At 44.4% G+C, this 20821-nt stretch overlaps 1 protein-coding gene across 1 annotated transcript in view; it reads right to left on the bottom strand.

The window, feature by feature from the left end:
* Positions 1 to 1374: 1374 nt before the first annotated feature.
* CUBN (cubilin) overlaps positions 1375 to 20821 on the bottom strand; it is a 283798-nt gene continuing 264351 nt past the window's right edge. The window contains exons 63-69 of the mRNA XM_082385173.1: positions 13335 to 13497; positions 12770 to 12975; positions 11464 to 11611; positions 10348 to 10529; positions 7024 to 7189; positions 5298 to 5533; positions 1375 to 1799 (exon numbers count right to left, since the gene is read on the bottom strand). Of these exons, the coding sequence (XP_082241299.1) occupies positions 1692 to 1799; positions 5298 to 5533; positions 7024 to 7189; positions 10348 to 10529; positions 11464 to 11611; positions 12770 to 12975; positions 13335 to 13497 (1209 nt within the window). The 3' untranslated portion in view covers positions 1375 to 1691. The remainder of the gene's footprint in view (positions 1800 to 5297; positions 5534 to 7023; positions 7190 to 10347; positions 10530 to 11463; positions 11612 to 12769; positions 12976 to 13334; positions 13498 to 20821) is intronic.

The following is a 20821-nucleotide window of genomic DNA, read 5'->3' on the forward strand; positions in this document are numbered from 1 at the left end:
CCCCAAACTGTCATTGGCCCCATCCGTCCCCTGGGGCGTTCTTCACAAATGTCTGAAGTGTCCGGAGATTCCTGGCCTGTGGTGGCCTCTGGCTGAGTTATCCCAGGCAGTTCCCTGAAGGTCACATGAGAGCAGCTCTGGCCAGCAACAGCTAACTTAACCTTCACCGTTGCTGGCCAGGCTGTGCTCTGTTCTTCCTGCCAAGGCCCAGTTCCTTAGGCAGACAGCAAAGGAGAGGGGGAGAAAGCGCACGTGGTGAGTGGAAGCCTGGCTTCCCGGCTCCCGGGCTCTGTTGACTTCCAGGTAAGACCTCCCCTCACCCCCCACCCCCCCGAGACCATTTATTCTCTATCATGGCTTTTTAGATTCTACTTACGGCCTACAGAATGGGAGAAAATATTCTTATTTTCCGTTTTCAGTTTTCAGTGTAAAAATGACATACTAATATTGACTATGCTGTCTTCATCTTGGTAGATACACTTTCCAGATATTCTCATGGGCCTCCTAGGAATCATGTCTCTCTGAAAAGGACTCTTGTAGACACTGTTACTCTAATGATGCAACCACAGGTCAAATCATCTCTTACTGGTTGACAGCTGCATATGTTACTCTTGCTTTCAGATGAAGTAACTATTTCATAGGTTATTGTTCAACTTTCTCCATATTCTGTACCTTTGTGATTCATTTTCAGCTAAAAGAGCTACTAGGTCTTCTATCTACTCCTATCAAACCTCATCTTGAGGGGTTTAGTCCATTGTTCCAGCTTTGTCAAGACCCTTGGGTTTGATGGTCTCTTCACTGCGTTCAGTGTTCTTTCCAATAGAGTGTCCTCCACGAAGCCGATGCATCCGTCCATGGTAGAGGGAAGGTGAGAATATCTCATTTACGTGTCTCTGTAGTCTGTGCAGAGATCATTTCCCTGGCATTTGGGTAGTACAGGAAGATGCAGTTACACATTCGATAGCGTCTCTCATTCACTGGGCCCCATGTTCTCAGTAAGACTTAACTTTGCATATTTAACCTAACGTCTCTTGGTTAAAGGCAGCAGAAAACGTGGTCAAAGCGTTGCTTAACTATGTATAACTTCGCATCTCGTGTTGTTAAACTGCGAACAGACTACAGTGGTACGTAGGGAAACTGCAGCACAGAGAGTTAAGGAAGTTAACTAGAAAGGCTAAAATTCAAACGCAGGCAGCTTGCCTCCGGAGTTCCTATACTGAAGGACTCATATACGTTTTTAAAATGGAAACATTCAACTCGAAATTTTACATGTACCCCACAGTGAAAGACAAATGTTAATGAGTTAAAAAAGATAATGCAGCATCCCTGTGTACATTTCAGCAGTGCTTGTCATCCCCAATTTGACATTCACAGTGAAAACAGTACTTCTATTTTATTAACTTTCGAAAATGTACAGCACATATGCCATAATCATTTCCACCCCTTTAAGGGATTCTAGAAAATTTCAGCTCAAAATATTAGATTAAAGAAGCTACATTCTACTTTCAAAAAATGTATACCAATATTGATTCCACATGTACTTTGATGAAAAACAAAGAAGTTCAGATTATTCTCAGTGGCACAGGCAGGGGGGCCAGGTATCAGGATGGCAGAATCCCGTCCAGCGTGAGGTCTGAGGGTCCAGCCCCTGCAGAAAAACCAAAGTGCTGAGCAGACCCGGCCTCACGCGGTTAGCTGGCCCAGGTTAACCGGATTGCTGACGGTCGGGCTGCATACTCTGCGTGAAATTTTATGAAGACACGATGTGACGAGGCCACGAAGGGAGCTATGTCAGTGTCCTAAAATTGAAAAAAAAAAAAGAAAAAGAGAGAGAGAGAAGTAACAAATTATATATTTCACAAATTTGAAGATTTTTCCAGAAGGTCAGGTGTAGTAAAGAAGTATGACATAAAGGAGCCTTCTAGAGTTGACAGTAAACCTGCATACATTTCTAGAAGTAACCTGGCTAAGAATTAATGTAGAGACTTTACAAAAGAATGTTGCTGGGGCTGGTGGAGGTGGCGAGGAGAAATGGGGGGTGACTAAGTGGGCACAGGGTTTCCTTTTGGGCTAACAAGAAGGTTCTAAAGCCGACTGTGGTGACGACAGCTACACAGCTCTGGGAACTGACTAAATACTCTTGAATCTTATCCTTTAAGTAGATGATTTCTATGGTATGTGAATTATGTCTCAATAAAACCATCACTAAAAATTCAATTCCCAATTCAAGTTCTTACTGAAATTTTCATTTTTCTGAAGGGACACACAACTTATATCTGCAACTAAAACGAGCATATGAGTAAAGTATACTACTTTCCCCCCTTAACATCTGTACTTTCCTTTTGGGGTTGATTTTCATATCTTTTTGGGGAACAGGGTGTGTGTGGGGGGGGGCGGGCAGAAGGGGTGGGAGGTAGATGGGTCTCTGTTTTCTCTCATTTCTAAATCATTCATTTAATATTGATTGAGAGATTTCCATGCTGTGGGTATTATTATTAGCACTAGGAATATAAAAAATGAACCAAACACGCAAACAGCCCTCTTCTCACGAATCTTACATCCTAACAGGAGGAGGCAAAGCAGGAAGCAAGTAAGTCAGTAACATGCACAGTAGGTTGGAGACACAGCATATCACACAGGGTCAAGGTTGCAGTCTGGGGACATGCTCCTCTGTTCTGCTCGGGTCCCCTGCCTTGGTCTTACCCAAGAGTCATCAAAAAACAGACTTATTTCCAAGACAGCAAATTATTCAGGTGAGTGCAGCAGAGGGATTTTTTTCCTAAGAGAGATATCAAGGGATACACAATATTGTACGTTCCTGTGCACATGCACTTTTTCCTTCCACTTCAACCTGCTCCCAAATTTCTACTTGGTATTCTATGCTGACAAACTAGTACGAGCAGATAACAGAAGTTTTAAACTCCCGTTTGATTCTCCTAATTTTCCTGCCATTCTTTCATGTTTCTAGATGTTCAGATTCTGTAACTGAGAGCTATGCCCGTGAACAATGACAATTGTCATAAAAGAAAACATCTTCAAATCACCGTAGGATTAGACATCTAAGGAGTAGCTCCCACCATCATTCTGTAAATAAACTGACTTCACTGGACTGGAAATGCTAAAGGAGTCAGTGGCATCTTTAAAAAATAAAACGATTGCACTTGAAACTATGTCTACATTTATAAAAGAAAATTTAAAACTGGGAAAATATTGTAAACACCAATAGTTAAGAAAAATTGACATATCTAGTTATAGACTTGAATTTAATGTGACATTGGTTTCAATGGCAGTAAGTTCTCTCAGTGCCTCAGTTTCTCTTATCTGCAAAATCCAGGGGATCAAATGGGGTTGTATGTTTGAAAGTCACTGAAAACCAAAAAAAAAAAAAAAAAAGTCATACAGACATAAAGTAATGGTATTGTGAAAATGTCTCTTTTTGAAATTGTTACAAATTTCAACTAAATGTCTAAGACTTAATCAGCTTGTAAATCTGGCATGTGATGCATTACTAGGGTTTCTTTTCTGTGGGCCCCTGTGAACAACTGCAAGACAGTATCTGCTGATCAGGTGACACAAATTCCTCCTCCCAAAATTAGCTCTGTGTATAAGGACAGAGCTACCAGAGAGTGTATTGAAGGGTTGTCTATAAACCAGAGGAGCTTCATTCAATAAATTAGGCTGCACCCAGAACAGAAAACAACCCAATGATTAAATACAATATACCAGTTCGTTTAGTGGTATGGTAAGATGTTAATGATGTATCAGTCAGTGGACAAAAACACACCACAAAACAATATAAAATATCTGTGCATAGGCAAACATATTCAAAAAAAAGTGTCTAGAAGAATATATGGGAGGATTCTCAGGGTTTTAGAAAAATGTATCTATTTTTTGATATTTCTGAAAATAACATTTATCAATTTTACAAACTGTAAGTTATACTCTAAAAACTCCCTCGATTTCCAGCAGATGTAATTCTCTGTCAGTTTGATTAGAAAGCACAAATGAGCAAAGAGCAAAATGGTAAGAAACAGATAACTTCTCATCAGTAGTCACGTTTCCCTCACGTGAAAGCTCTGTAAACATCTACTTGCACATAAAAATGGGAGGGCACTGAGGGCAGATGTAAGCAGTACTGAGTCAACATCAGAATTCTAACTTAATGTTTAGGGAAGATCTATTACATCGAGATTTACAAAAACAAACTGTTAGTCCCCAGGCCAATTGTTAATATCCCTGTGCATTTCTTCAAAGAATTCCCACAATTTTCAGCAAAAAGTGAATGAAATGGAGCCGGGCATCCAAAGTTTCTATACAGTCAGCCCTCTGTAAGAGTAGGTTCCACATCGCGGATTCAACCAACCACAGAATCCAGCAGATACACAACCCGCGAATACGGAACCCGCAGATATGGAGGACTGACTGTATTCACCGCACTAGGCCAGGTTTTGTTTTTTTTAATTTACTTATTTACTTATTTTTATTTTTGGCTGTGTTGGGTCTTCGTTGCTGCGCGCCGGCTTTCTCTAGTTGCGGGGAGCAGGGGCTACTCTTCATCACGGTGCGGGGGCTTCTCACTGCGGTGGCTTCTCTTGTTGCGGAGCACGGGCTCTAGAGCGCGGGCTTCAGTAGTTGTGGCACGTGGGCTCAGTAGTTGTCGCGCATGGGCTCTAGAGCGCAGGCTCAGTAGTTGTGGCTCACGGGCTTAGTTGCTCCGCGGCATGTGGGATCTTCCCGGACCAGGGCTTGAACCCGTGTCCCCTGCATTGGCAGGCGGGTTCTTAACCACTGCGCCACCAGGGAAGTCCCTAGGCCAGTTTTTATAAGAGATTTGAGCATCCGAGGATTTGGTATCCGTGGGGGGTCAACGGAACCAATCCCCTGCAGATGCGATGGGAACACTGTAGTTCTATTCATGCAGAAATAACATGGAGAGTCAACCCTGGGCGGTGCATTGAAATTACATACAGAGCTTTCAAAAAACAGCATGCCACAGATACTCCCCCCAAAATTTTGATTCTGTAGGTTGAGTGGGGATTGAAAGCCTTTGATGCTAAACGACTGCACAGGCGATTCTGACGCACAGTCAAGTTTGGCAACTATTACTATTAATTTAACCCAATGCCCACTAGGTGACACTCGTGCTCCCAAAACAAAAAGGAAAGTCAGAAACCTGAATTTGTAAAAGTACCGTGTGCTCTCTAACTGCATGAGTCTGCCTTTAAAGGTGCCTTTTTAAGCTCCTTTCGTTATTTAAAAATAACAATTGGGAGTTTTTAGAAGTTTGTTTTACTCACTGCGCCGCAATACGGTCCAGACGAGGGGGAGTTAGCATCCGGGCCATCGTAGAGCAGGAGGTAGTTCTGGACGCATTCTCCGGGGTCGTCAATGCTGATAAAGTAGAAGCTGACGGTGACAGGTCTTCCCGCAGGAGCAATGATGGTCCACTCGCAGTGAGTGTTGTTTGGGTAAGTGCCGGGATAGCCAGGGCTGGCGACCGAGCCGCTGTCTCCGTAAAGAGTCCCGCCGCAGTCTGCGAGGAAACAGGTGCACGAAGCTTCAGTCAACCAAGTAGAAGCCGTCAGCGCGCTTTAGTGAGCTTAAGGCAACGAGACAGTTGTTCTCTCAAGGTGCTGAGGCCCTCTGCAAGAAAAGCGGAGGCAGGAACCCTTTTCCTGTCCCTCCTGCGGGCTGTACCTCCCTTCCTCACTGCCTCCCCCGCTCCCACCTCCACCAAATATCCCTCCCCGCCTCTCACGGCTTAGGAAGGGCTTCCTCCAGATCTTTGCTTTGAAAACAGTGGGTTGAGAGCACAATGGGAAAACCAGGACTTGGGAAAGTAACTGCAGGAGAGAGTGAGGTTGATCTCGGGTGCTTTCGATGGTGTGGAGCTCTCCAGAGGCAGTGAGTGAGTTGATGAGGATGTGGATGAAGTAAAATTAAAAGGGAAATTCCGGGGAAGAACCAAAGAAAAGAGGTGTGTTATTTAAGGTCTTGGCAGTAATGATTCTCAAAGTGACTATACCAGGCTGATAACTGACAGTTCCAAGATTGATACGCTTAACAAGCCAAAGCTCTTTAAGTATTGGTGCTAATTTGCTCGATGTGTTAATTTGCACAGGAAAGCGATCGTTATTTAGACCAGACAGCCATGGGCATCCAGATATCCTGCGCATAGGAAGAAAGTGCGTAGCATAATTAAGAAGCACTGGGCTGGGTTTCTGACCACTGGAGGTTTAGTCCTGCCTCTGCCACGATCTAGCTGTGCGTTTTAGGCAACGCATCAGTGTGGTGTTTTATTTCCTTGTCTGTAAAATTAGGGCATAGAGATCATCTTTTACTCTTGGCAGTACCAAGAAATCGTTATCTACAATTGTCCTGATAGAATCCTTTTCTAGTCCTCTAGTATATTTAAAATGAGTCCTTTTTATCATTCTTATTTTGAAAGTTTTTAGATATTTGGGGGGACATTTCATAAAGATATTCTTTGTCTCTTGAGTTAAGTGCATTGACATGACAAATTTCCTTCACTTATCGGTAAACAGCCAACCAAAAATGCAGGAAGGTGCTTACTGCCCTGTAAAAGCCATTAACCTCCAGGACTGCCAAGAAATGAAACGCGGTCTCCAAGGAACACAGCTGTTTATACATACACAAGTATGTGTTCATCACTTGGCTTTCTGGCAAACTTTTTAAAAAAATGCTCAGAGAACTACCTTGATGATCAAACCAAAAGTTAAAAATAATGACAAAATCAGAATTTATAAAGGAATTTAAAAATCTTTGTACCTTATTCGTGCTTTATATATAAATATATATTCTTTAATATATAGAAATAATGAATAAAAGTAGCATTTTTTAAATCTCTATACTTTCAGTGTTAAAAAAAAAATCTCTGTTTTTAATGGAAAATAATCAAGTACACAGATTGGGGAAAAGGTCACTTTAACTGCCTTCTTCTATTAGACGCTGTATGTTTTTCTCAGCTGCATTACTTTCCCTTACAAAGTGCCAGGGTCTTACCAGAGGGTGATGAGGTCCAGATAATTTCATATCCACGACCGGAAGTTGCACTATCACTCTTAAATCGTAGGTATACTTCACGACTTCGGGAGAAAATGGGATTCGGCAACAGAGTCCCACAGAACGTGCCCAGCAATGGCGAAGTGCTCTCGCTTCCATTTCTTACCTTTAAAAACGAGTCATTAATGATTACACTTAGACCTATTGTACCTTCTTCTCTGATATATCATCACTATACGTTAAGACGTGAGACAATTGGAATGACAACTTTTTTGGGGAAAACTTTGTCTTTTTATGTACTTAATGGAGGGTTAATACACACAGAAGTCACCTTCACTTGCAAAGGAGAGAAACCAATTTGTAGATCAAAAACCATTTACAGCTGGATTCAGAAATATCTGTTAATCTCCAGTAATTAAAACACGACAGCATGTTTCTATAACCAGCTAGTTGACTGGTGTATAACAAACCAGTTGTATCTTTCTTCTTGGGGAGACATTTTGAAGAATGTAGTTAAAGTGAATTTTAAAAAGATGGGTGGGGGGAGAAAAATATTATCTGCTTTGTTTCCAGTCAACTCTGTTATACTTTATTCATCATACTGCATTTATGTTTTTATCTCCCATTGAAAATTGCTCGGCTATAAAGGGGCCATGAAAAAACAACGTACAAAGTATGACAAAGTTCAAAATGAAAGGAATTTCTACATGGGAAAAGGACATAATTCAAACAGTCTTTAAAATTTCTGACTCTTAGATTTATTTTAAAAACACTTTGTGAAGCTGAGTAGATTTTTTTTAATTCGCTGCATGGAGTAGACACGCGTGAAAACAGGAAACGTGTTGGCGTGTGAATGCAGGTAAGCGCACTGTGAATTCAACCACGGCTTGTCCTCAAGCCCGGCTCCTGCTGCACATTCCCAAACAGCCCCACTCGGAGGAGGGCTCTTGTGCGGCATCGCAGACACGTGATCCAGGCAGTGTGGGGCTGGAACTAGCTCCGCGTGGATGGAGGCTGACTCTTTGTTGATACACGTATTTAAAATCTTGGAAGCCCCTCCAGTCCCTTTTTAATCCCATAGTTTAACATGTGGTTAATTGCCAGTTGTCTAAAGTCACCCAGTGTCTTCAGAGGTGTGGTGGGTAGTCTTGTTGGGTTGTGTTGATCTGGAGAGAGCCCTTTTTTTTTTCGGCTGTGCCCCGCAGCTTGTGGGATCTTAGTTCCCCCACCAGGGATCAAACCCAGGCCCTGGCAGTGAAAGTGTGGAGTCCTAACCACTGGACCGCCAGGGAATTCCCCGGAGAGTTTCCTTTGAGGTCTATGGAGTAGCCAGTGGGAGAGAAAAATGCCTTCCTGGTGCTCTTTGGGCTATTCTGCTAAGGGTTTAAACAAAGTAGCCTCGCCATGGATGGAGCAGCCAGTTAGCTGTCGGCAGACAGAGAGGGCTGCCATATTCAAGGATGGCCACCTGCCCCACTGCAGTCTTGGCTTTGGGTCTTTTTCCTCTGGTCCTCTTTAGAAAGCTGATGCTCTGCGGGGAGACGCGAGATACTAATTCCCGCTGATGTGCTAATGACCTGTCCTTTTCATTCCTCTCCGCACAGGAGGGGTGGGACAAGGAGAGCAGAGGGCATCTCTGGGACCTTAGGCGACCCTGAAAGGGGAAGTGAAGGCAAATGCAAATTCCAAGTGGGGTCTAGAGCTTGGCGTTCGCGTGGTGTAATACGGTCAGAGTCCTCAGTGAGAAATTTCCGTTCCCATCACCGTTTACGTGAATGGAATGCTGAGGCTGCAATAAGCCGTGCCAGAATCTTCCCGCCGAAAACCAGACACAGCAGCGCTTTACAGGTCTGAGGCGCAGTTTCCTGTCTCTGCTTGTTGCACAGGAGGTTTCAGCCCCGTTTCCATGAGACAAGGAAGGGCAGCAGGGTGGAGGGGGGCAGCTGTCACCCCCCCGGGGCTGGAGAGTCAGCCCTTGCTCCCCAGGACCCAGGGGCAAGTGGCCAAGTTAACCCCAGTCGATAAGGGTCAACTCAGGCTTGAAGCGAACCCCGAGTAGCTGCGCTGTGACTCCGGACTGTCAGGATGATTCTCCCTTCCTCCGTATCCCGCTCCTCCCCTCGTGTCTGCTTTATGCTGCACGTAACTGTTCGGACTCCACGGGGGGTGAGGCACGTAGGTCTGCGTCTAATGACCTGATTGACACACACGCTGCTGTCTCTCCCTCGTTTCCCCTCTGCTGCATCCACGTCCCCCCCACTCTCCTACCGCAGTGATGTTCCCCATGAAAAGGCATGAGCTTCCTCTGAGTACTTACTGCACTAGAGGTTGCGAATGGTCATTAATAAAGGACTTCGATGAATTTTATAGGGGGAGCTTTCCAGGATAACAAAACTCCGTAACAGGCGTAAAGGAGAAAACAAGCTGTTTGGAAACCTTACAGAAGATTCGCACGTACATGAAACAAAGCCGACTTCGGGTGTCTCGGGTTAAGGTTTCGATGTGAATTCAATTCAGAGGGAGTCAGCATCTTTGTACATACAAGCCTTACATGGCACCTCAGTTTATTTCCTACGAATGAATACATTTCCAACAGAGTCTGCAAAGGACACTGGAGGGAGCTGGAGGGTTTTCATGGCAAAATATAGGCACTGAGTTCCAGACACAGGAGGGTTTTCTCTTGGTGGGGCGGGGGACAGGCAAACAGCAAAGGTGCTTCTTCATCCAGATGAGGAGGAAGGAACAGAGAGCACTCCACCTTCCTCTGCCCAACACGCGGTCAAGGAAAGATTCTCCTTAGAGAATAGCGAAGATGCTCTAGACTCACTGTGGCCATCAGGGGAATCAGCCCAACTCTCTAGTCTCACGTAGTTTCATGTTTACCTCTACACCAGGCACACGTCAAGTCAGAGTTCTCATCTGGCTCCAAAATTAGCACTTTGCCCTTGGACCTCCCTCACTTCCGGTCTCAACTCACACATTAGCTCCTTTAAGAAAACTTCTCTGTCCCCAGACTGCTTAGGTGCCCCTACCCGTGCTGGCTCTGATAGTCAACAGGAGTGGACAACTTCCTGTCTGTCTTTCCCACAGACTGTGAGCCTCCAGGGGCCCCTGAACATGTCTTGTTCCCTCCTGGATTTCCGGTGTCCGGACCTAGGAGATGGTTGGCAATTGCCCAAGTATTTAGGCGATGAAAGGATAATGAATCATTGAATGAAATGAGGAAGGAATACGATTAGCAGTAGCAGAGAAAAAGGAGAAGAATCTTAAGGGATCCATCATCTTTTAAATAATTCATTTACATCACATTCAAAAGTATGTTACCTCCAAGAAATCACGGGTGCAGTCACTTGAGTCCCCGATGCCAAATGAGTGAAAGAAGAGGGAGATGGTGTGGTCTCGAGGAGCTGTGAGCACGGATGTGCAGTCCATGCCACCGCTATAGCCCCCCGGCCAGCCGGGGCTCCTCAGGTTGCCGAATGCCTTCTTATACTCTCGGTTGCAATCTTATTTAGAGGAAAGACAATAGTCGTAATTCACGTATGCCACGCAGTACTCAGTGCTCCTTCAACTTGACAGGAATCATTCACAGAGATTATTAAATGGCAACAAACTTCAGAAGAAAAGCTAACCTAGCCCCTTCATTTACCTTTGAGATTACTGAGATCCCAAGACTTAAAGCGAACGGCACACTGAGCAAATGCAGTGCAGTGTCTTCACACAAAACACCCCCGTGTGAGATAGTAAATGAGCGAATGTGCACCCTCTCCTGGGAGGACAAACATTCTAGCATCCTCTGTGCTCTTCTGATGACGTGGAGGTGGAGGTGGCTGACTTTAGACTCTTTGGGCATAAAGCCTCTACCTCCAAGACAGTTGGGCGTGAAGATTTTTCTCCAAACCCTTTGATGAATTATTTGTTCTGATAGAGCTGGCAACTTACCGTTCTTGACCATTTTTGGTAAAAATACCCAGAGCGTTTTCATTTGTTTGTTTTAACCAAAGGCAGCTTTGGTTTTAATCAAGCTTGAAATGAACATTACGTAAAGTGTTCTCTGGAAATAAACTTCTCAGTGACAGAATCCAGTAATTCTTTCAAGGCTCCCGGGTTTTTCCAAAGTAATTTTCTAAGATATAGTGATTCTTCTACATGGTTAAGTGAATAATTAATACAATAACTGGTATATTTTTTGATTAACGACATGAACTTTGAAGAATATGCTGCCATTCTCGACATTTTAATTAATATTTCATTCGCTTTACCTCTTCAGAAGTCAACTTTAGTAATTTGCTAAATTGGGCCTGGCTTCTAGTAAAGAGTCTTACCTCATGTGGGTGTGGTTTATGTCAACAAACCTTAATTTACTCAAGGGGGTCAATTCTAGCTGTAATTGTAATAATGGCAGTTTTTCTGAATAAAAGATGAAATCCCAGAGCTCACCTGCAATCTGATAGGTAAAACCCACTCTAGAGTTTATGTTAAAAACTTCCGATTTAAAAGTGACGATTGCGGTGCTCATGGAAGAATAAAATGTGGGTACAGCTGAAGCATTTCTGCCGAAGAACCGAATTCCTGGATTTCCATTACTCTGAAATGAAACGGAAGCCAAATGCCGGTAGATTTAGTATCAAAGGAGAATAGGCCACAGCAGAAATTAAATTGCATACAAAAATATGGCTTAAATATTCAGCCGTGGAGACCAGTTACAGAGTTTAATGCACTCTGCAATAAGACTTCACCTTGGCCCTGGAATCTACAGGTGTCTTGCAGTCTTCGAAGGGCGGGTGGGAGGTTGGGAGGTTGGGAGGCCAAGTTTCTGCTGAAACCACGGGGCAGACGCCTGCCTACTGAAGATAAGACCTTCCCCCTCACCCCGCTTCCTATCCAAGGCCTGTGCCGCTGCTCAGGGTGCACCCAGGCTGTCGGAGGAGCTCACCGCGGTTCTACTGGGGCTTCTCCATTGTTCTGAACTCTGTGAGACCAACCAGCACTGCTCCTGGCCCTCCCTCAGCGCCCTTAGCAAACCTGGAGTGTGTGAGCTGCCCCTCAATCCGGAGAGAGGCAGCTCGGGTGTCCCCGGGAGCCCCCGCTAGGCATCACCCTCAGTTCAGGGGTCCTCACCCTACACATGTTCCCGGAGTAACCTGACCGCTCTCATCCTGCAACTACCTACTCACGTGATGATGGCGCCCGAATCTTCAGGCGTTCTGTCAGCGTTACACTTTTGTGGTCAACATTCTCCCCAACATCTAACCCCATGGGCAATTCACGCTCATCATTTTTTTTTTTTAAACCAAAAGAGCTTTGCTCTATGTTTTCAACCATGAATATAGTCCCACTAGACTGGTACCAAATGCCTTCTTAACTGTTCCCTTCAATGCGTTCCACACACAGATCCCACTGACTACAGAAGTGCTTCTCCATGGAGCACTGCTGTCAGAACACCAGAGATGTTCATCAGAAATTCAGGTCAATGGGCGTAAGTAGGGGAATTGGTCTCTGAGCGTGGGCCCAGGGGCAGGCACTTTTACCATGACACCCAGATGTTTCTTAGGCACATGACCTACAGACCAAGTTCAGGTTTCTTAATGCCTATAAATAGAGCGTTTTGTAAATGGCTGAAAACCACATTAGGCTGGAAGTAACTTCGAGAACTTATTTAGTCATGCCCTCATTACTTCAAGTGTTTTGCAAACACTGGTGAAAAGGTCATACGTGTGACTGTCATTCGTCCTGTAATTGTTACCTCTGGTGGGTCCTGAAACTCTAAATAGTTCTGGTCATAGTCTTGTGAGCGCAGCTCAAGTGCCCACACAGTAATCATGACCTGCTGATGTAGAGGAGCTTCAATGACCCAAGTACAGATGGAAAACGGGACAGCTGGGTCTGATGAATTGGGTGACGAAATACTTTGTGGGGTCCAAGTTGCATTATATGTTCCGCCACAAGGCACTGAGATGGGAAGAAAGAAACAACTTATAAGACATTTTACTTGTAACTCATCACACATATTTAAAATTCTGCTTTCCTTACTCTTCCAGCCCAAAGGAGCTACATTTACATCATTCTATGAAGGATTTACAGTCTATATTCTAAGAATTGAATATAGAATTGTACCATGGATTAAACACAGAGTAATTAACGCGGTGTTTAGTAACTGACATTGAACTTAGACAGTCATTAACATTGAGCATAGTAATTAACATTGAGCTTAGTAATTAACACTGAGTACAGATATAAGCATGGCATTATTTTTAGTGCATAAATACACGTGTGTTTCATACTATGTAAAAATGTCTCAGTTTACTCACTGCCCACGATGGTATACGTAGCATTAAATCCTTCCCTTTCTAAAGTTAAGTCACTGACAAATTGAACTGTAAGGAAGTTTCCAGAAGAAATAAATGGAGCAGGTACGGCGGAACCACAAAATGTTCCAGCCAAGTTGGCATTTTCACTATCCCCATCATATAGCTGAAAAGAAAAACAGCTCATTAGTTATCCATTATTCACAAAGAAGCTGCATATTTTACACTAAAATGGACATGAATTTACGACAGGTCATGGTTAAGAATCTTACACTAATGTTCTTTTTTTTAAGAAATATTTATTTTTATTTATTTATTTGGTTGCACCGGGTCTTAACTGCAGCTCGAAGGCCCCTTAGTTGCGGCTCGCTGGCTTCTTTAGTTGCGGCACGTGTGCTCCTTAGTTGTGGCATGTGAACTCTTAGTTGCGTCATGCATGTGGGCTCTAGTTCCCTGACCAGGGATTGAACCCAGGCCCCCTGCATTGGGAGCGTGGAGTCTTAACCACTGTGCCGCCAGGGAAGTCCCTACGCTAATGTTCTTAAAGCTCGTTTTAATTTAGGAACAGAATTGCTATTGAATCAATTATACTACAATGATTTTTAGTAAAAACCTGGTATATTGCCTAAAGTTTTTTTTCTCATTGGGAAAGTAAAATTCGATTTAAAAACTGATGTGTCGTTACAGCCAGCAAACCCATCGCTACCTCCACCGCCGCCCTCCCTGCCGCGCTGCTCCAAACCATCACGATCTCTCGCCTGGTTCTCGTCGCAGCCTCCCCACGGGTCCCCCAATCCTGCTCTTGACCCCCTAGAATCTGTCTTCAGCACGTCAGCCAGAAGATACAGTTTAGATGTAAGTCAGCCCAGGTCGCTGCTCTGCCGAGAACCCTCCTAACTCCTTCTCATCCACTCAAAGCCGCTACAGTGGCCTTCGAGGCCGGATAGGATCTGCTCCCACCCCCATTCCCGGCCTTTCCCATCTGACCTCTCATTGCCACTTTCTTTGCTCTGCTCCCTGAGCGATCCCGGCTCTCCTGCATCCCGGCTGTTGCGTCTGCAGTTCCCTTTGCCTGGAATGCCCTCCTATTTATCCGCGTGGTTTCATTCCCCTCTGTTGCTTTAGGCCTTTACTCAAATACCACTATCTCACTAAAGCCTTCCCTGAACACCCCTATTTAGCATGCAAGCTCTCCCAATATTCCCTTCCTCCTTTCCGGCTTCACTTTTTCTCCAGAGCATGTTTTACCTTCTACATTACATGTATGTATATATTCATATATAATTTAATTTATTGTCTTCCCCTCTGAAGAGAATGCAAGTTCCATGAAAGTACAGGCTGCTGTCTGTTCTATTCACTGCTAGGTCCCCAGTTTTCAGAAGAGTGGCACACAGAAGGTACTCAGTAAATATCTAAGGAATGAAAAAGTGCCTTGATTCCTCTCTCCCGCTACCCACCCTCCCAAGCCTGCTCTCCCCAAGTCGTCTTTACGTCAGTAAAGGGCTCAAGCCTGACACCTCGGCCACCCCGATTCCTCCCTGTCTCTTCCCGACCCCACATCTACTTTGCTCCACCTTCAACATCTAGCCCAAGGGCTCCACCTCCACTGCCCCCACCATGGTCCTTCACCTGCATCGCTGTAACATCTCCTGACAGCTCTGGTTCCACAGACCGTTCTCCACCGAGCTGCCTGAACGTCTGCAAGCTTAGAGTAGAATATGCTCCTGCTTGGCCTACAATATCCCCATGGATCCCCCCCGCTGCGTCTGAAGTAAAAAGCCACCCTCTTCACCGTGGTCTACAAGCCCCTGTCTGGTCTGGCCTGGGCCGCTCTGGGCCGTCGCCCCCTCCCCAGGTTCCTGTAAGCCCGCCGTGCCCTGACAAGTCCCTCCGAGCTGCCCCTCCTGCCAGGAGCTCTCTGCTCAGCCCTTGGACGGCCCACGCCTTGCCATGCGGTCTCAGCTCAGACATCTTCTCCTCAGAGAGCCCAACCCCATCTAATGGGCACTTCCCCAACATCTTCCTGCTCTTTTTTCCTACGATAATTAAAACGTACCTTATTTATTGCTTATTGCTTATTTACTTCTTCTGGCCCCTCACCCATCAAGCATGTAAGCCGCACGGGCAGGGGACTTTGATTATTCACTGTGTGTCGCCAGCACCCAGAGCAATTCCCAGGCACAAGAGCCTTCAGCAAATGTCCATTGAAGTAGCGAGTGCTTGGATTTCTCTCAAACACATTACTAGAAAACAAAGTGTTGGGATTTCCCTAGTGGTGCATTGGTTAAGGATCCGCCTGCCAATGCGGGGGACACGGGTTCAAGCCCTGGTCCAGGAAGATCCCACATGCCACGGAGCAACTAAGCCCGTGCGCCACAACTACTGAGCCCGCGCACCTAGAGCCTGTGCTCCGCAACAAGAGAAGCCACCGCAATGAGAAGCCTGTGCACCACAACTAAGAGTAGCCCCCGCTCACTGCAGCAAGAGAAAGCCCACACACAGCAACGAAGACCCAACTCAGCCAAAAATAAATAAATAAATAAACAAATAAATAAATAAAAGACTTGACCTTTTAAAAAAAACTCTAACATCAAATTTTCAAAACAAACAAAAAAAAACGTGTTCTCCACCTGAGTAATCTCTATTGCATCGCTAAAACAAATATCTGTGTGTCCATCCAAATATTGAATTTATAACAGAACCATGTTGTGTTATAAACCTCAACATAGCCATTACCGCTGACATTATTTTAAAATGCTGGGAATACATAAAATAGAAATGGTTAAAAACAGTCAAGTCAAAATAAACACAAAAATAAATTTACCACTAGATGGCACTGTTTCTCCTGCTTAAACGATTTTAGTTACATTTTAAAGCCAAAAGAAACCGGAGAGTTGAAGGATCTAATCCCCTAGTTTTATAGAAGAGCAGATTTGCCAAGTTTTAGGTAATGTACCTTTTCTGGTAGACAAGTAAAATTTTATTATAACCATTGCTGCCTCTGTAATCACGTTATAGTGGCAAGCATTTTTATTCTGTGTACTGTGCGCCAGGCCTCCAAGCAAGGCTCTGTGTATACAGGGATGCATAAAGCACTTTCCAGACACTAATTTGACTCACAAATAATGAGAGGGAGAGATTCATAAATTAAATATATGTGTGTATAAATTACACATAAAATAGAGAAACGTAAGTGCTACCAGAGAAGAATTCAATGTATCAGGGTAACCCAGATGATCGAGCCAGGACAAACCTCACACGGACATTTGAACTGGTATTTGAAAGTAAGTAGAGACCTTCCAGACCTAGAAGAGAGGAAGGGCATCCCACCCTGATGGACAAGGTATGGAAGGCCACGGAAATAAAAACGGCCTGGCGTGTCAACACCTGCCCACCCTGTGACCAACCTGGAGATCAGGGTGAGAGAATAGAGGTGGGATGGGGAAAGTTCACTGGGACAGGACTGACGTTTCCCACACTTCAGGCGAAGGACTTTGTATCTTCTCCTACATGAGTTGTAAGATCTGATTTGGGTTTTAAATAGATGACTGGTCCGTACGATGGAAGGAAATTTCCTACGTGCCCGGCCTCGAGCTGGCGTTTGCATTAGTTCACTCACTGCTACCGTAAAATTTCTCCTAATGGAGCTGAACTAGGACAGCTGATGGAGGCTTCTGGCGTCCTGTGTAACCGAGGCCAGGATTTTCTCCCCTTGCTCTCCCATCCCTGACGCCTCCACCATGAACTTGCGCAGGGTGGCTCTATAGAGAGTGGCAGGAGGAGCCCTGAGCAACGCTGCTGACGTGGAATCCTACCCGCGCTAGGAGGGAAACGGCGCCAGGACGGCACCATCTCCAGCAGCTGCGTGGTGCCTTCCGCGAGCACACATCGCTGCCATGACGGCTTTGGGCCTGGGGCTGGAATTACGTCCTAAGTCTTAAGTCTTGTGGATGCAGATAAGTGCTGAGAGGAATTTTGTGTTTGCTCGGCTTTTAAACCTCTTTAACAGTGGCACATATTAGAATCTAGTTAAGGCCCGGAAGGAATTGCACAAATAATCTAGTGGAAGAGAGCCTCTGACTACACCTTCTGCCAGATCCTGCCCTTTGCTCAGCCATCGATTGGAGCAGCTAAAGAAAGTAGGGAAGGACATTTTGGGATTTTAATTTCTATGAACTTTTAATGCATGAAGGCAATAGGCTTTGATATTGGGCTTTAATTCTTTTTAAATTTAACTCCAGGGCTTCCCTGGTGGTGCAGTGGTTGAGAATCTGCCTGCCAATGAAGGGGACACGGGTTCGAGCCCTGGTCTGGGAAGATCCCACATGCCGCAGAGCAACTGGGCCCGTGAGCCACAACTACTGAGCCTGCGCGTCTGGAGCCTGTGCTCCGCAACAAGAGAGGCCACGACAGTGACAGGCCCATGCACCGCAATGAACAGTGGCCCCCGCTTGCCACAACTAGAGAAAGCCCTCGCACAGAAATGAAGACCCAACACAGCCAAATAAATAAATAAATTAATTAATTAATTAATTAAAAAAAAATTTAACTCCATAATTTTAGGCATTAGTTTCCTTAGGACTTTATCGTTTAACATTTCCCTGGGAATGTGATAACGGGAGAATTTTGATAGTCTTATTTGAAGCATCTCTACATTGCATCTCAGAGTGTCTTCATGAATTCTCTGATTGCACTGTGGGACTTCTGACAGGGTCTGCTGGACAACAGGCCTGGGTATAATTGGGGATGAGAACGAGAGTAGAGAGTGATTTTTTAGGTTTGGGGTTGAACTCTGATCCTTTACAGAAACTTTTGGGGAAAATGTTTTATTGGTGCCAGTGATCTCAGGAAGATCCACTAAGGCGCAATGACGAGAATCACCTCTAACTGCAGGAATTTTTATATAACAATAAAAAGTAGTATTATCGTATGAAATCATTAATATTATTAATATGATCATTATGTAATCTCAATGCTCTTTTCCAGTGCCTGGCATATAGTAGGTGCTCAAATTAACATTTATGGAATTTATGAATGAACAGTAGGTACTACCTCACAAGGATAGGGATCTGACGCCTCCATAACTGCTGACCCCCCCCCAGAGATGGACAGCCCCTCCTCCCACGGCTGATCACAGACTGAATGGTTAAGCCCAGTGGGTTAAGATAGAGGTTTTCCATGGGAACAGTACCATCCCCTAGGGAGTGTTTTGCATAAGTGTGGTGTTCTGGGCTCGTCACAATAGTTTGAGGCTATAGCTGGCACCCAGCATTTAGAAGCCACACTGCGGAATCCCATCAAAATTCAGGACGCGTCTGCAAAGTGAAGATTTATTCTAGGTCCCACATACCTATGAATGTCCCACCAGACATGTGTGTAATAAAACTGTTTAAAGTTCTTAATCCCAGGACCTAAGCCCATTCTGTATATAAACACAAAAATATTTTGCACAGTTTTAGTATGTATCAAATTTCCAAGCAGGCAATTATTGCATAAGTTGAGGGAAGTCTGTAGTTTGTTCTGTTTAGAGCCATTTGACTTGAGTCTTCCACCATTCTGGAAATTCATGTTGTGGATGGGCGCTGCTACTGGCATTTAAGTTGCAAACAGAGCTTCCCCACATCACTTTAAACGTATGCCTGTGCATTGCCGCAAGTCCGCATATTAGAAGAATCTGACTACTTTATCTAGTGACTTAGCATAGCTGTATCAGAGCATTTACATATTGAAATACACACTATTCTCTAGGCTTTCCTTTTATTTCTCCTTTTCATTGTATTTAGCATAATTATAAATTGAAATTATGTATATGGCTAGGCTATGGCATAGATGACCTTTCACTTCAGATGGTCAAACAATCATTAGAAAATACTGGCTATTCCAAGGGGCACTGAATGCATTGAGAAGAAGCTGGGCAGTGTTAGGAAGGAGCCGCCTCCTTTCCGCCAGTTCCCACGTTTGCTGGCAGAGCAGCGTCGGTTACGGTCCTGGTCCGGAGCCCCCAATGCTGTTTCACTCACTGTGCTCCACAGAGGAGTGACTAAACTGCTGGGCATACACCAGGCAGCTCACGCCCCTCCTTACCCCCTTCTCTTTGGTGGCCAGTCTCCCACCCCACGGGAAGCATGCTTTTGTGCTGTTCCTCTGAAATCCAGCTCAGCCGTCCCATCCGGTAAGCCCTTCTGAACCCCAGAGTAACATCACTCATACCCTCTTTTGCTCTACTTTTCTGTGTCGTTCACGTTTATTGGCTTTGTCATGTCTCATCCACTTACAGCTCCGTGAGGAAACTTATCTCACAATGCCTGGCACATAATCATGTCACGTGACTCTTCATGGAATGGATGTGATGTCAATTTCAACAGCAGTTGCTCAGTGAAATACACAATTCCCTATTTACTGCGTTTATCTTTTTGTTTTTGTTTTTTGCTTTTTTTTTTTTTTTTTTTTGGCCACACTGCACGGCTTGCGGGATCTTAGTTCCCTGACCAAGGATTGAACCCAGGCCCTCAGCAGTGAGAGCACTGAGTCCTAACCACTGGACCACCAGGGAGTTTCCCTACTGCAGTTATCTTAACAGCTTTCCACATCAACCCTTTCAAAAACAATAATGATACAATTACAAATGAATAATGGACTTGGCATGTTTTCACCTGTATATCTACCTACAGAATTAAATTAACTTTTCTAAAAAGTGATTTGATTATAATCTCTAAGAAACAGTTGCAAATGAGCCAACTGTCCCATTTATCACAGAGAATCTCTTTAATAAAGGTACCTCCGGGCCTCACATTCCAAGAACTGCTCAGTGATCTGCCAGTTTAGTATAAGCTGGAGAAGTTGCCAATTGAGGGAAACTGCTTTCCCAAAAAGGAAAACAAAAGTAGATCTGAACAGACTTTCTTTTTAAAAAAAGGACATTTTATATTGAAGCTAGAGGATAACTCCTTGTTTTCGATATTGCTATGTCTATCCTAAACAGCTTGAGGACATTTAGAAAATTAATGGTTCTTTTATTTATTTTTTTAATGTGTTTTGGCCACCCGACGCGGCTTGTGGGATTTTACTTAGTTCCCCCATCAGGGATCGAACCCGGGCCCTCAGCAGTGAGAGCGTAGAGTCTGAACCACTGGACTGCCAGGGAACTCCCAATAGCTCTTTTGATTATATTATCAAATCACACATAGAAATGGATCTTGAAAATAAATCCAATCAGCCCTCCTCCTGGCAGGACCCTATTCTGAACATCCCACATGAATTTATATTTATAATAATGTATATCTAACTTAAGTATTCATCATATTTTTTAAAAAGGAGATTCTGTAGCCCTCATACCCATCTGGAATTACCCAAAGGGGGGAAAAAGGAAAGAAATTTATTGACAAATTACATGTCAGGTACAGTGCTGAATACTCGTTATGCTCAAAACAGCCTTGCGAGACAGGTGCGGTCATGTGACTTCTTGTTTGTTTGTCCAGTAGATGAAGTGA

This window comes from Balaenoptera borealis (genome assembly GCF_965194805.1).
Source record: "Balaenoptera borealis genome assembly, chromosome: 3".
NCBI lineage: Eukaryota > Metazoa > Chordata > Mammalia > Artiodactyla > Balaenopteridae > Balaenoptera > Balaenoptera borealis.